This window comes from Hyperoodon ampullatus, assembly GCF_949752795.1.
Source record: "Hyperoodon ampullatus genome assembly, chromosome: 1".
Classification (NCBI taxonomy): domain Eukaryota; kingdom Metazoa; phylum Chordata; class Mammalia; order Artiodactyla; family Ziphiidae; genus Hyperoodon; species Hyperoodon ampullatus.
In genome coordinates this window covers 204,106,964-204,123,180 of record NC_136914.1, presented here as the reverse complement: position 1 = coordinate 204,123,180, position 16,217 = coordinate 204,106,964, and the positions used below count along the sequence as shown (strand labels likewise).

The 16,217-nt window shown below is 35.5% G+C and overlaps 1 protein-coding gene across 2 annotated transcripts in view; it reads right to left on the bottom strand.

Moving 5' to 3' along the window:
- Nucleotides 1-1,609: 1,609 nt before the first annotated feature.
- SLK (STE20 like kinase) overlaps nt 1,610-16,217 on the bottom strand; it is a gene marked incomplete at both ends in the record, with an annotated part of 52,841 nt that continues 38,233 nt past the window's right edge. The window contains 7 exons of one of the 2 annotated variants that reach the window (XM_079715042.1): nt 1,610-1,756; nt 4,945-5,058; nt 6,014-6,139; nt 6,694-6,882; nt 7,401-7,525; nt 8,149-8,278; nt 15,448-15,540. In XM_079715042.1, the coding sequence (XP_079571168.1) occupies nt 1,610-1,756; nt 4,945-5,058; nt 6,014-6,139; nt 6,694-6,882; nt 7,401-7,525; nt 8,149-8,278; nt 15,448-15,540 (924 nt within the window). The remainder of the gene's footprint in view (nt 1,757-4,944; nt 5,059-6,013; nt 6,140-6,693; nt 6,883-7,400; nt 7,526-8,148; nt 8,279-15,447; nt 15,541-16,217) is intronic. The other variant, XM_079715043.1, reaches the window with a different exon arrangement.

The window sequence follows — 16,217 nt, the reverse complement described above, 5'->3', positions numbered from 1 at the left end:
TGTCCAAGTAAATTATGCTTGTCAAAACAATTACAAAATTAAAATCACATGCATTTTTAAATCATCTAAACCACTGACAAAATAAAATAAGGTTCAGCATTCAAAGTCTTCAGATTAACTGCAAGAAAGTGCTACAGATATTTACATTTTCTTAACATGAATCAGTGTTCCCACAAAGTTTCATTTGCATTTTTCACGAGCCTCAAATGTAATATAACTAAAAACTGAAATTTCTACAATTTGGTACCTGGCACTCATGACAGAACAGGCGCACATGGCAGGCAGCAAACTTCGTCTACAAATGTACTGTCCCACACCCCGAAATATGGTTTATAATACTGTTTCGACCTGACACGTGCTTGAACTTCTAACCCTCAAAAGGGACTAGAGTGAACATTTCATTAATAATTACACGTATCAGCAACCTCATGATAAAGGTTTCAGGCTTTTCCCACTCAAATCAAAGTAAATAATTTAAACATGGAACAAAACAAAACCAAAATATAAATGACTCGATCTCAAAACAACGAAAAGTCATTTCTGATATTTGCCTAAATATTTTAAATTCTTTCTTAAAAACTATTCTGAACAAATGCCTCTTTTAAGATTAATTTCATAAAAATATATTCATAAATATAACTCAGAGCCTGCCAGCCTCCAACAGTTTTAAACAGAATTTGCTAAGATGGGAGAAGTCATTTAACCAGCTCATGTATTATTTTAGGAAATAAGCTGAGATAGATAGCTATATCTGTATTTTTTTTAATTTGGTGAGGTTTACATTTCCAATTTGGACATCTAAAAGCTACCATTTATTTTTTTCATCTTTCCAACTTTGTACAACATATACTTTAGGATGAAAATTTCTATCAATTGGTAATAGGAGCAAGATTTAAAAAACAATAATGCTTAATGCTAAGGGCGTTTTGTCCCTGTTGAATCAAAAAAGGAAATGCAATTTTAGACTCAACTGAAATTTAGTGTTTTAGGCACTATTTTAATAAAACTAGCACCCTTAATTATTAGCTCATGCCTAAACAGGTAAGTATTTTAGACAAATTATTGAAATAATTTTTCTCTTTTAAAAGAGTTTGATGCTAACATTTAAAGATAATAGATTTATTTACTGAATCAATATCATATTTTGAGCAACTCATAGTCTTTTCATGAGAGCTGATTCACCAAAAAATTATTCCAACTCTCTACAGCAGTTTCAACTATAGATTTTAGGCATGATTGAGAAGTTAAGTCAGGAAAAAAGATATTTAGTAATACTTAAGTGACATAACAGGGTTTTTTTAAATAACTTTAAACATTATATCTCTACCAGTTTTTCAGGTAACAGTATCTAAACAACACAATTTTTAAGATTATATACAAAAATCACCTTAGGGAATTACTGCAAGATGCTACTTTGCCAGCATGGCCCAGCATCTGTCTTAGTGCCTTTCCCTTTATCTTTGCTAAACAAATAAAACAAACAAAAAAACATCTAGAAGGTGAGGCAGGTGATTGTCTTCGTGAGCTCTCTGATATAGACTATGGCAGAAGATGAAGAGAACAGAATGACATACTTAAGACAAACCCAACCACAGAATGCTTCCCATTGTTACGATCCAGTGGAATGCAAGCTAGGAATAGGATAGAATTTGGAAATCCGGCTCTGTGTTGATGGGTTAAGGCATTCAGACTCCCCGGTCATTTTAAAGAACACTTCCTGTTCCTGTAGTTTCCTAGCAAACTCCTCTTCCAGTGTCTTAAAAAGGAAGGGAAAAAGAAATTATGCACTGGTATTAAAAACAGAATTTACTCTGACAGCCCAGATAAAATTATTTGCCCCAAAGACTTTGTTATCCTAAGGAAGAAGAGACTGCTCAACAGCTAGGACCATAGGCTGTACAGCCGTGGGTTCAAGTCCTGGCTCAGCCACATGAATGGATAACTTGGGGGCAATTACTTAACCTCTCTATATTACAGAATCATTTCATTCTTCTGCTATGAAACAGCGATAATACCATCTACTTCTACTGGGCTGCTATGAGAGGATTAAATGTGATAATAATGTACTTAACACACACTAGGTACTCAAGAGATGGCACCTATTATTAACTATTGATATTAACTGTCTCTTCCACATGGAACTTACCATTTTCTATTTTTTTATTTTGATTACTGATGTGCATGTCTTTTCTTTCACATTGAACTATAAACTGTTTGAAGGTAAGACCTAAACCAGATTCATCTTTACAACCCCACAATACGGAGCAAATATAATAAGTGCTTGATAAATATCTGAGGTATCAATTACTTTGTGGACAAGTGACTCAGGAGAAGTACTGCTGTAAAAATACAAAGTACAGGAAAAGATGGAAGGATAGGAAGGTTTCTCAGAAGAGGAAAACCATGAGCTTAGTTTCAAAGGAAAGATAAGAATTTGACAGACAGGATGGGGAAGACACGCCAGACAAAGTGAGCTGAAACAATGCACAGAGGCAGGAAACTGTGGAGTTGCTGTGAGTAACGGTGATTATACCCAGTACTGGAACATGAACTGGGAACAAAGTGGCTAATGGGAGACGAAGCTAGAAGGGCTGATATGGGCAAAGTGTGGCACTATGAAGGCTTCAAAGTCAAAGTGAGGCGTTTATATTCCACTCTTTTGGAACTGAAGATTTATCAGCACCACTATGACAGTAACAGAGATGCTCTTGAGGATAAACACTCTGGTGATGGCAAGCAAGTAGGAGGAAAGGGAACAAGAGACCAGAAGGACCATTAGGACATTACTGAACAATTTTAAGCAAAGAGTAGGAAGACAGTAAAGGGAAAGAGAAATATTATGAAATAAGAGTCAAAATTATTTGTCATCTGATTGAATGTGGGGTGTGATGGAAATGAAAGGTAATTCAGGTTTCTAGCCTAGATGTCAGTTAAGAGAACAGGAATGTTAGGAAGAACACCTGATGGTGGGTAGGACTGGAGAGAGGGGGAAAGATGAGATGGAGATGAAGGAAAAAAGAGGTTGAGTTTAGTTTTATCTCCACTGAGTTTACAATCTTTAGTCAATGTTCAACAACATTCAACAGGTATGTACTGATCATTTACAATGTGCAGGAATTGTTCCAGAAGCTGGGTATATATCAGTGAACAACGAGATAATGTCCCCGCTTTCAAGGAGCTTACATTCTGGTGGGAGAAGACACACAATAAAGAAGTGTGTCTGGTGGTGATGAATATTATGAAGAAAAACAAAGAAAGGTTGAGGGGATAGAGAGTGTTCGAGGTAGGCATTGAAGCTATATTTTATATGCAGTCATCAGAAAAAGAAACCTTTGATGAGATGATAATGGGACAGAATGAATGAAATGAGGAGGAATGGAACATCCATATGGAAAATGAGAGCTGAGAGCATGAACCGATAATAAAAACAATAAAATAATAACCATAACAACCATTCATTGGATCCTGACCACATCTCAAGTACTGGGACAAGTACTGTACACACATCACTTCTGTTAACTGTCTTAACAACCCCAATTAGGGAGGTAGTAACATCCTCATTTTACAAATGAGGAGAACTGGGCTCAGAAGTGTTAAGAGACAAAATTAATCAGTGTCAGCACTGAGATCTGAACCCAGACCTGTATGACTATAATTCATGTTCTATACAAGTTTTGGAATTGTCCTTAAATATGCAACAGCTGAAGCCATGACAATCTACAAGATCATCAAGATAAAGAGCAGAGGTAAGAGTGTAAAACTGGAAAATGTCTACATTTCCGGTGACTAGATGACAAAGAAAGGTGATAAAGAGCACAGAGAAAGAAGAGAGTATGTCACAAAAGTCAGGTGAGAAGAAAATTTGAAGAAGATTTTTAAGAAGAACAGGTAGATGATGCCACTGGTGACCACTGTCAACCAATTCAACTGGGGAGGAATTTGAGGCGAAAGCTAGACTGCAAAGGGTGAAAGGAGGAACTGGAGAAGGGACTTCTCACTTTCACCCCCTCTGTGTACCCTTTGAATTCAGAAACACGTGAATGAACTACCTATTCAAAAATGTAGCAAAAAACAAAATTCAAGTTAAAAAGCCACACTATTAGCACATGGTAGGTGCTAAATACATATTTCCTTGATTAACCCATTGGGTGAATGCTTGAAATGTATAGCAGGCAGGAAGCCCAAGAGAAAATAAAGGTTTAAGTTTGACAGTTGGCAAAGAGAGAGAATCACGCAATAATAGCAAAGACAGAGTTGAAATGGTTGACCAGTTGGACCAGGCTAGCAGGGAGTCAAGTGCAAACAAAGAAGATAGCTGGCTGGCTGGCTGGCGCGGGGTAGGAAGCCAACCCTATTTTACTAAATTGTCAATTAACACAGCACATAAGGGCCGTGTAATCTGGCTCCAGTCGACTCATCCAGACAAAGCTGTCATCCCTTCCCTCTCTCCCTCCCTAATGCCTACACACAGGCACACACTCCCTCTAATGCTACAATGATAGGGAGCTACTTATGATTCCTGTACACATTATTTTCACTCATTCTCTTTTCTGTACTTAAATTGCCCCATTCCACTCCAATCTGTCTGTCCTCCTAGCAAGCTCTTGCTCATCTATCAAGCCCCACTTGGCGTACACGGCGTCTCCTCTCTGACCCTTCCGGACTTCCCTGCGCAGACTTAAGCACTCCTCCTCCTTCGCTGGCACACTGTGCTCCTCTGCCCTGTATCTTGTGCTTACCTCCTTCAGACAAATGCTGCTACTGATCTGCCACGGCTTGTCCACTAGATTCGGAACCTTTCGGGGACAGGGACTTTGACTCTTCACCTCTGTGTCTCCTGTCCCTGACACTGTTCCTGACACATATTAGGTCAAGAGCCAATAGCTGGGAGGATGGAGGGATGGATGAATGCAAGCATATTTTAATTAAAGCTTTTAAAATTACCTTTTTCCTAGGTCTCAATTTCTCTCTCCATTCCTTTAATTCTTGGCTGTGTTCCTCATCTAACTCCTTTAGTTTCTGAGTCTCATGCTCAACCAAGAGGTGGCATTTTTCATTCTGAAAATAAAGTTTGGATTTAAAAAATTTCAGATCAAGTTAGCAATTTTTCACAAATACAATTATCTTCCAAAATAATAAAGTATTCATTAAACATAAAGCTATTACTGAGGTTGAAATTCTCCTCTAACAACCAAAGGCCAAGAACTATGAAGAGTCATAACTTCATTTTTGCAAGTTTAGAGGCTAGATCTGTTATCCATATGAAAAGAACTTGAATAGAAAGAACTAGTTTGATCCTGATTTTCCTTCAAAGAAGGTTCTCACAAAACTGACACTTCAGAGGGCAACTTGCAAGCATTTTACCCAATCGTACCAGAACATGGGGTTAGAAACCATTCCACTCTAGTAAATTAAGCAAATATGTAGCATATCCACAATGTATACACTACTCTGAAACTGTAAACATTTTAGAAATTATATTACATTACAATACATTATATTATATTATTTTATATATATTAGAGAGCTGCATACCCCAGGTAAGGTTCAAAAACAGTCCTCTCTAAAGTAATGTTTAAATTCCTTAGGAAAAGAATTCTCATGTATTTATCACCTTTTTCAAAAACCTTGAAGAAAATGAACTATTTCTCCCTAAATAAAAAGAAATTTTAAATTCAGAATGATAACAAAAATGCCTACATCATTTTTAAAACTTCGTTCATCTTCTTTGCAAAATACACTAAAAATTCTCAATAGTACTTTTGAAAGACGCAACTTCTTATATCATAAATTAGCTTCATGTTTATACTAATCACGGCTGTGTAAGTTCTAAACAAGTGCCTGCGATACTAAACTGATCTTCCTTTGGGTCTAGAGAGGAAAGAAAACCTTTAAATCCAAGCATCTTCACAAGCAATGTGCAGCTTACTCTGAGTAGCTATTATTTCCTCAAAACCAGCCACCTGTACTGTGCATCTACTACCAGCTTTGCATTCATGCTTCTGCAGCTAACCTGCAGCTGATGCAGTTCTCGGACATTGGCTTCACACTGCAACTGAAGATCCCGCATTTGATTTTCATGTTTTTGATGCTGAGCCAGTCTCTCATTTTTCTGCCTCTTTTCTTCTTGAGAAGCAAACTATAAATAAGAAAAACAAAAGATAAATATGGTTAACAAGTAATGTAATTTCTGCATCTTCCAAAGGTGTAATTAAGGAATGTAACAAAGCTTAAAGTACAATAAACTAAAGCTGCAAGTAATAATATGCTGGGACTCAAAGCTGGAGTCTACGTCATGGCTTTGGTGGGGTGTAGGGAGGTGGAGAGAGACTTCTGATTAAAACCTTGTTCCTCCTACCTGCTTAGTGACCTCAGTTAATTTGCGTGTGGGATCTGTGACTGTAGAAGTATAGTGAGGCCACACGTTTGACTGAAAAGTTGGTCAAGTCATCTTATTCCCAGGGCTGGTCTTAGGACCAGCCTAGCCCTGGATCTGGTGTGGGGCGTGGAAGAGAGTAGCTCTCCGTGGCCAGCACCTGAGGGAGACTGAGTTGGTATATGCCATATGTGTACAGAGCCATGGTGAACATCAATGAGCCCAAGGTAGCTCCAAATGTTTACAGCACAATTATGTGGTACTTCTAAAGGCCATTCAAAATTTTTAAACTTAAAGAGAGTAATTTGCTTATTTACTTGTTTAATTTTGTCACGATCCTGATCTGGTGTTGCTGTTGGGTTAATTCTCAAACTCTTCTTAAACATGGCCATGCGAGTCTTGGCTTCACTGCGCTGAATCTTAGGCAGTCTTGCTCTTTCTTGAGTCTGTCTGTTTTTCAACTCCTCAATAAGTCGTTGATTGTAACGCTGCATTTGTTCTGTTTCCTATGAAAGTTTCAGAGTCCAGTGATGTAGACATAATTTAATACTCAGTACCCACACGTATGCTCAAACATGTCATTTTGCTGTTGCTTCCCCAAATTACTCTCTCCCTTGTTGCATACCAACCAGCAAAATATTAGGCAAAAAATAATTTATAAGAAAAATAAGCTATTAGTAATGAGAGATTTATATTGACTCTCGATACTAAGAATAGGGAGTCCACATTTTTAAGATACCTGAACCATAAATAGAGCCAAAATAGCTAACTCTGAGAGACAAGATGAAGATTATAATGTATAAGAGGTCTTTAAGCATTGTAATTAGTTACCTTCCTTGGAATTTGTAGAAAAGAGTTTGCAGTCATGACCAACATACAATTAACTACTCCAAATTTCAAAGAAATTTTAGGATAAAAGAAAGGAAATCTAAACTTTATCCTGTAAAAAAATATGTTTCAAAAATAAATAGCTCTGCAAACTTTAAAATGAACAAAAAAGTGAACAAATTTTCCTTTCATTAACCTTCTCATGGCGCTTAAGTAGCTGATGTCTTTGCATAAAATACTGATCTTTAAGTTGCTGTTTGAGCAGCTGGTGTTTTTCTTGTAAGTGTCGTTCTTCAAGCTCCCAAATCGCAGCTTCTCTAGCTAGAAGAAGAAAGCAATTTCAAAATGCAACTTTGCTCTTTTTACTAATGTACTTTGGTCTTCATTTTAATATTTACATACAAGTGTTCTAATACACTAATTAATACACACGGACATTCTGAGCTATAAATGGAATATTACCAACATAAAGATAATATCCATTACCACTTTCCGTTCTGCTCTGATGTCCTGTAAACAGAGAATGCCCTACCCACAACACCAAAATTCCATTTAATCATCTTAGTGAGAAAGAAAAAAAATATAAGGTATTTGTTAGGGGAAATAAGTGCTTAAAATTCCATTCTATCATGTAGCCAGTTTAAGTATACCAACATTGTAAGGCATAATGAGTATATAAAATTATTCAGGTATATTTCTACCATCATCTGGACAAAAAAGATGTTTTAAGGATTATATGTTTATGTTCACTTCTATTGCCTTAAAGGAATTCTGTATCTTGCAGTATTTCTTAATTTTATAAAGTATTTTCCTCTTATTTACTTTAAGTTGCTTCATCTTTCCCTCTACCACTCTAGCAACAGAAAACATTCAAATAATTTCCAAGGTATATCTCTGCAATGTTTTGAGATATATATACACATATGCTGCATAATTTCATATACCTCTCATGAGCTGTTGTTTGTTATTCAGGCACTCTCTTTCAATATTGGCTAACTCTGCCTTCTGCTGTTGGATGATCTTTTTCAGAGAGCCATCTAATTCTTGTTGTTGCTTCTGAACAAACTCTTGTTCCTATTAGACATAGTTAACCATCAGTTAATAAGTATCTACTGAGCAAAACATCCATTTATCTATACCTCTGTATATATTAGTGATTAACAAGATTTCTGAACCAAGTTTCTAAAGTCAACTAGATTTAAAAATCATCAAAATTATATAGTATAGACATAACATAAATGTATTAGTCACCCAATTCAAGACCAGAAAGAAAGTACTAGAATACATAATATTCTAAACTCACTATTAAGAATAACACATACAAAAACACCACTCATAATTAAAATGCCCTACATCTTTGGGAAAAAAATAAATTTACAGTTTCTAAAACTGACTATTCATTTCACTAGAGTGTGGACAAAACAAGAACAAACAAGAAATGTCTTTCAGGAAGAGAGGCAATAAAGAGCAAACAAGAAAAACAGATATCGATATCGGGATTTTAAACTCTCTATTTTTCTATTAATAAAGAGTTAGGAAGCCATACCATGGCTACACTAACAGAGAAAGACAGTTTCTGTATCTTTAGCCTGTGCCTAAAAAGAACAATACTTTAAGGATTTAATGAGAAATAATGCATTGCTAGAGAAATGTGAACTAGAAATAGGAAAATGAATTACATTTTATGACTCTACAAACAAAATTGCTTATAATCAGAGAATTCTACCAACATGTAAGGGATTCACTCATTCATTCAACAGTATTTACTGAGTATATACCATTTTTGCCCAAATGCCAAACTTATACTTTCAAAAAAAATCCTTCAATTACTGTGTAAGGAAAGGAAACGTTAAAGTGACTTATGGTCATTATGCTAGATTATACATTTGCAGAAGGAAAGGAACCATACTCAAATTGAAGAAATGCAAATTTTGCCAGTAAACGTTTGGCTCTCCATCCCTCTCTTGGCTGTTATAGCAGTTTGTGATTAGCTCAAGGGTATTCTGATCAATTTGAGCACAGACTTAGACATTTAGGGTTGAACAGCAGCACTTCACCTATAATCCCTCCTCTTGCACATCTAAGAGATGTAAAACCTCAAGATCCATTTTGGAACTATTTTTTAGGCCTTGGACAGAGTCTGGCAGGATCTGGATCACTACCAGCCTGGTCTTCAGTGCACAAAGAGTGAGTCAGCAGTGTTCCTCAGGATGCTTGTCTTACTACTGTTTCTCTGGAGGTGAGAATCAGGTCTTACCATCCATGACATCCTGTTAGTTTGTTGTCACAAATGCTGCTGTCTTATCTACATCATGATTTGTATTTTAGCATAAATACAAATATACAGTAGCAGAAAGACTAATAAACTGTCTCCATAAAATACAATTGCCAGGTGCAAGTGGAATAACATGTACTTTTGTATTTATTGAGCTGTGGTCTTATGTACTGGGGACAGGAAATGTACTTATATGTCGTTAAAAAAAAAATAGCACACACATTGTCAGTTCCGTAGGTATAATAAATGCTGAGCAAATTTATACAAAAAAAATTACAATTGCCAACTTGACTACAGTCACCTACATCACTTTATCACAGCAAAGAAAAAAATAAAAACTCAATGAATATTTAAATTCAACTATCTAGAATAAGGCTTTTGAGTTTTATTTAAAGAGGTGCAAAAATCTCCATCCTATCTTATAAGCAGTTATAACAAAGTAAGTTGTCAAGCTTCTCTTTTCCTACAGTAAATATCATTTGTAATAAAAATTAAATTGATTCTCTAATTTCATTGTAAAATTTCTATATGCAAACTTGTTTAATAAACAATATAACCTGCAGATATATCAAAAGTTTTCTTTTGTTCAACATTTTTACCACTAGTTTGCATAAAGAACTTTTAAAAAATATCTGTGTGGACAGAAATAATGGGTCCAAATTATCATAAATAAAAATATTACATTTATATTTATCAAAAAAATCAAGTGTAAAAGATGGGGCAAATAAATATTTATATGAAACTAAAAAAGGTAAATACAGTGGACCCTTGAACAACACAGGTTTGAACTGTGTGGGTCCACTTAAACGTGGAGTTTTTCACTAAGTATGTACTGCAGTACTACACATTCTATGGTTGGATGAATGTCCAGATGTGGAACCACGGATGCGGAGGGCCAACTGTAAAGTTATATGTGAATTTTCAATTGTGCAGAAGGTCAGCACCCCAATACCTGAGGTGTTCAAGGGTCAGCTGTATAAGCCAGTGCCACTAAAAAAGTGAACGTGATTTCTTGTCAATGCAGTTTTTGGTCATATTATTATATTTATGTCTAAATTAAGCAAGATAAGAGTTCAGGTCAAAGAAAACCTTTATTAGGCACTTAGTAAATGCTGGGGACTGTACTACTTACAGGGTTACTAAAATTAATAAAAGACAGTACTGCCTTCAAGGAATTTCCACTCTATTGGTCCCAAATTGGTTTTATCTGTCAGCCCATATAAAGAGTAGTGGGTCCCTTCCCTTAGTAACATACTTTGAAAAGTTCAAAAGTAAACCACAGAGAACTCAAAGCAAGGAATAAGGGTCCAGAAATCAAGACTCAAAATGAATGACAAGGAACTACAAAAGCATGCCCTGAAGCGGCCAGGACATGAGAGGAAAAAGGAGCTAAGACTGTTATGTAGAAGCGGGCAGAACTAGCACTGTGCTGCTCCAGAAGATAAATAAAGATCAACAGGTCAAGCCTAGCAACGTATGGAAGTGTTTCCTAACCATCAGAGTTTGCAAAGACACCAGCTGCCTTACAGAGCTATGGACCTGAATAATCAAGCAGAGTGTGGATGATTACATAGTCAAGAATACTGCACATTTGATTTTTTTTATATTAAAGCCAAAAACTACCAGAAAGGTCCCTTACACACTAATTAATATATTTTATTACCACAAAAGAAATGAAAATTTAATATCACTGAGCTTTCATTAAATTTCCTAACTTCAAAAGCCAAGTATAATACATTCACAGTGGAATCTGTAATTAGAAATTACTCTTAGGATCTAAAAGAAAAGTGATCTTACATTCCAAAAACACTGCACAAATTAAACTCATTTAAAAAAATAACAGATCAATTTGATCACTAAGAGTAACAATTTCAAAATGGACACAGAAATTGTAAAATGAGTGTTCTTTAAATGTACAAGTTTTAATTCTGATAAGGAATTTTATCCTATTAGTCAGATAACTGTGAACGTTAAAAATACAGCTTTGGGTTCTAGAAAACTATAAGAAAGGGTTATGATACGTGGCGCTATTTGTACAGCATCTGGTCATTTTAACTTAAAAGCTAAAAATGGTAATGATCAGAAAAGTGTTCATAATTCATAATTTCTCCCTCTCGTCAAAAAATAATTAACATTTTGACTACTCTTTTAGAAAACTATAGAGTCCAATGGCTGACAATAATATAAATAAATAAATAAATAAATAAATAAATAATTTCGGGGCAGGGGAAGGAGTGGTTGAAATCAAGCTGTATTCTATCTACTCCAGTTGTGTATATCAAACATCACAAACAAATATTACAGTGTTAAATAAGCTAGTCATTTCCCTATAGAAACTGTGAGAAAGAATACAGCCTGGAATTCCAGACTTAATTTAAAACTGCAACATGGAGAATAGCAACCCACCATTCATTATGGACAATTTGAACAGTGAAAACTAAATGGAACTAAAATCACCACTTTTAACATGGCTTTTCTGACCATATCCATAATTAAAACATCTACATAAACATATATGCAATCAAAATGTCACTTCACACGAAGATAAAAATCTAACCACAGCATTCAATTTCTCACATGTGCAAAGTTCATAAAATACTATTGAGAAGATATTTCTTGAAAAAGATGAAAATCTCAGATTAAAATTTGTGGTGGTGTAGACAGAAAAAAGAACACTGTAGAAGTGTTCTAGTTCCAGCTCTACCACTAATCTCTTTTGTGACTTTAGGCAAATCACTTAGTCTTCTGTGCCTCGATTTCCTCATCTGTAAAACAGATACACTCCATCCCTATATTTGGGGTTGGCAATGAGAATCAAATGTGAACTCTTCAAAGAATACTGTACTATAAAGTTCATGTCAGGTTATTACTACTGTCATCACTGACATTATCATCTATCAATCTTCTGGATTTACAACAAATGAAGCTAACAGTGAAAAGGCACATGTGAGCCAAAGAAAAAGCAGGTAAAACAGAAAAAGGCACCCTCCTACAAGGCACGCGGGACTTACGTCCTGCATTTGGGCGTTGAAGACTGCACAAGATGACAACTGAAAAGACTGAATCATGACCTGAGCAACGCCCTGTGGATCAGAATACAACGCACTTCCCAGGTAAGAATAGAGCTGAATGACTTTTTGTAAATGGAAAGAATAATTATACAAACGCAGAGTTTCCTGAGGCCTGGAACAAGTCACTTAACAAAGGGGTCTCTTTCTCATCTGTAAAATGAAGGATTTGAACTAGATCAGTGGTTTCCAAACTCTAATTTGCTGCCATTGTTTTTAAACCAGTTGAACTCTCTTTTTAAAAAACTCACCAAAACAATCTCAGTTTATAAAACAGATAAAAAGTGGTCCTGCTCTGGAAGCAGGGGCCCAGAGCCCTACTGTCCTCACTTTTTGAAGGATTCTCGAGATGCTTCTTCCAAACTCAAGAGCTCCTGAGAGTACAGTTTGAAAACCACTGGACTAGATGATCAAATACATTCTAGTTCCACGACCATATGGCTATTATTCATAAACTCTTTAAAAAGTTTAAAATATTAGACTCAAGTTATCATGTGTTAACATCTTCATCAAAAGTGGTAGCTAAATAGAAATACTTTTGAAATTTGTTTGATTACTAAATTCTTCATTAAATTTACAGAGAGAAATTTACTACTTCTTTCAGCTTTAGTTGGAAAATACAGGCTAGCCCCTCAAATTATATGAAAAATCACCAACAAAGTTTTATTAAAGCATTGGATCACTTACCATTCAACACTAAATTCTCAATTTCAACTCTAGAGTCTGACATATTACCTTTTGGAATTAAAAACTTTACATTCCTTTACAAGGCAAAACCAAATTGTTATCTTCTGGTTTGAAGTCCAAATTACCCAAAACTTGATGTGTGGCCAGCAAGGACTTCCTCTTCACCTATTAATAAGACATGGCCAACAACCACTGGGCCAAGCCAATAATTTAGATTAGGCACAGAAGGGGTAGCTTAAATACAAGAGGCAGTATGATGCGGTGGTTCAGTGTATGAAACATGGAGCCAAACTTGCCTAGATGAGAATTCGGGCTCTATCACTAACCAAATGCATGAACGTGGGAGAGTCATTCAACCTCCTGTGCTTTAGTTCCCTCACCTGCAGAATGGGGGTAATATGAGTAACTACCTCCTGTGTTGTGAGGTTAAATGAGTTCATATAGGTAAAGCATTTAGAACAGTATGTGCCATACAGTAAATGCTGTGTTTGCTATTATCACCTTAACTACGGGCACACCTTGGAGATGCTGTAGGTTCGGCTCTAGACCACCGCAATAAAGCAAGTCACATGAATTTTTCGGTTTACCAAATATATAAGCTATGTTTACACTATAGTCTATTAAAGTGTGCAATAGCATTATGTCTAAAAAAACTACATACCTTAATTAAAAAGTAGTTTATTGCTAAAAAATGCTAACCATCACCTGAGCCTTCAGCAAGTCGTAGTAGTAACATCAAAGATCACAGATCATCATACCAAATATAAAAAGGGAAAAGTTTGAAATATTGTGAGTATTACCAAAATGTGACACAGAGGCATGAAGTGAGCAAAGCTGCTGGAAAAATGGTGCTAACAGATTTGCGCAATGCAGGGCTGCGTGAACCTTCAATTTGTAAAAATCACAATACTGCAAAAGCGCAATAAAGTGAAGAGCAATAAAACGAGGTGTGCTTGTAGTAATTTCCCTACCAGGCCAAGACAAAATGTTTCATTGGCTCACAGGAAGAAAAAAACAACTAAATGTATTCAAATAGGCTAGTTTTATTAAAATTTTAAATTCTGAGATCGTTTCCTTATTTTTCATGGTGTTAAAATCATCTCTCTTTTGAAATGATGGTGACAAATAAATGGCAGTTTCAAATAACCTTCCTTGACAAAAACAAAAAAATTTTTAATGGCAACCCATTTGTCATGCCTCCCAAAGGTTTGCGTTGCTTTTATGTTTCTTTTCATGAATCTATAAAATTCAAAAGTCTGGGAACCACTTTTTAAATTACATAAAACCCACATTAAAAAGATAAATTTAAAGCAACAAATAAATAATCCATGTCTCTTCTTCCTTTCATTAACATCTGTAACTACAAACTGAGCTCATTTCTCTCTTTGCCTCCCAGCTGAGTGCAAGCTTAATTAAAAGAAAGGTGATCCCAAGTATAAAAGACCTCATACTCATGTGAGATACTTCTAGAAAAATCTGTTGAAAATACCAGTTTATCTATTTTGTAGAGAATTCACCCATCAATTGGCCTTATCATAACCTAGAATCAGGTTTATATAGGTAAAAACTGTCTATTTCTGTAACTGCTGGATTCTGAATCAAAAAGAAAAACAACATACTTAATATTTAAAATCTGGTTTTAAGTTGCTTATACTGTTGAGTTTAACAGTAATAAGTGTTTGATCTACCATTTAACATTACCATATACCAGGCTTGCAGGATCTCAGTTCCCCCACCCAGGGAAGGAACCCAAGCCACAGCAGTGAAAGCCCGGAATCCTAACCACCAGGCCATAAGGGAGCTCCCGAATCAATGGCCTTTTAAATATGCATTCCTTTTGTATGCATAAAGCTTATATACTCACCCTCTATATTTTTCTGCCCTAAAAATCTTCTATCAACCATTGACATTACCACTTAAACACAAGCTTTTATCATGATTAAAATAAGAATGCAGTGGATTATATATTAACATACACATTTATTTCATCTGGAGTCAGCTTTCCAAACATTTCACTTAATTCCATGTTAGCAACTTAAATGTCACCATTAGTGTGAATTTAGTACTACATAAAGAATGCCCTGGGAACCTTTGTATAAGGAGACGTCAACATCATATAATAAGTACAGAATTTACCCTTTCAACCATGGTTTACTGAGCTGTGAGAATATTGCCACTTTCTGTTTTTAGTAGCATTAAGCTGCTGCTGTTACCTGAGCATGCTGGCTTTGTGCAAGCTCCTCTTTCCTGCGTTTCATGAGCTCTTTTCTCAGCTCTTTGGGTGCTTTCTCCACTTCATTTATAACCTACAGTGTATAAGCATGCAGGAGGTGGGGAAAAACACTTTCTCCACAGCAAGCATTTATGAGAGCAGACAAGCTACAAGTCAAATAAAGCTGTTAAAAAGCTCCTTTCAACATGCATTAGCATAGGTGTTAGTTTGGTGAAAAAGAATGAAAGGATAGAACATGCTTAATCTCAGTGCAGAAAGGGACATTACACCATACAAGGAAAATTAGTTGCTTAATTATCCCTACATATCATTCTCTCGTTAGATCCAAAGACAATCAGTAAAGCATTACTTGCAACGCTAACGCTGAACTAAAGGTGATAAACTCAACTGACCTTGAAAGATCATAAAATTATAAACATATCTACTGACACTGTTTGAAATATTGGATATAAAGAAAACAAATGCCACTCATTTCTAAATCTGCAAAATTTCATAATTGGCTTGATAAAACCAATGAAATAATTCTAAATGAAATCCACTTAATGAGATCAAAAGAAAAACAAAAGGGAAAGTAAGCATTAGAATACACAAAGGAGAGACAAATGGATACTAAGTTTTCTTTTTTCATAATAAAGTATTTTATATATGGTGCGATAAAAATGAACACATCTGATGATTTTGGGATTAGATTAGAAAAACATTCTCCTTTGCTGATAATTTAAGCCAAAATCAACTGTCAGCTTTAAAATC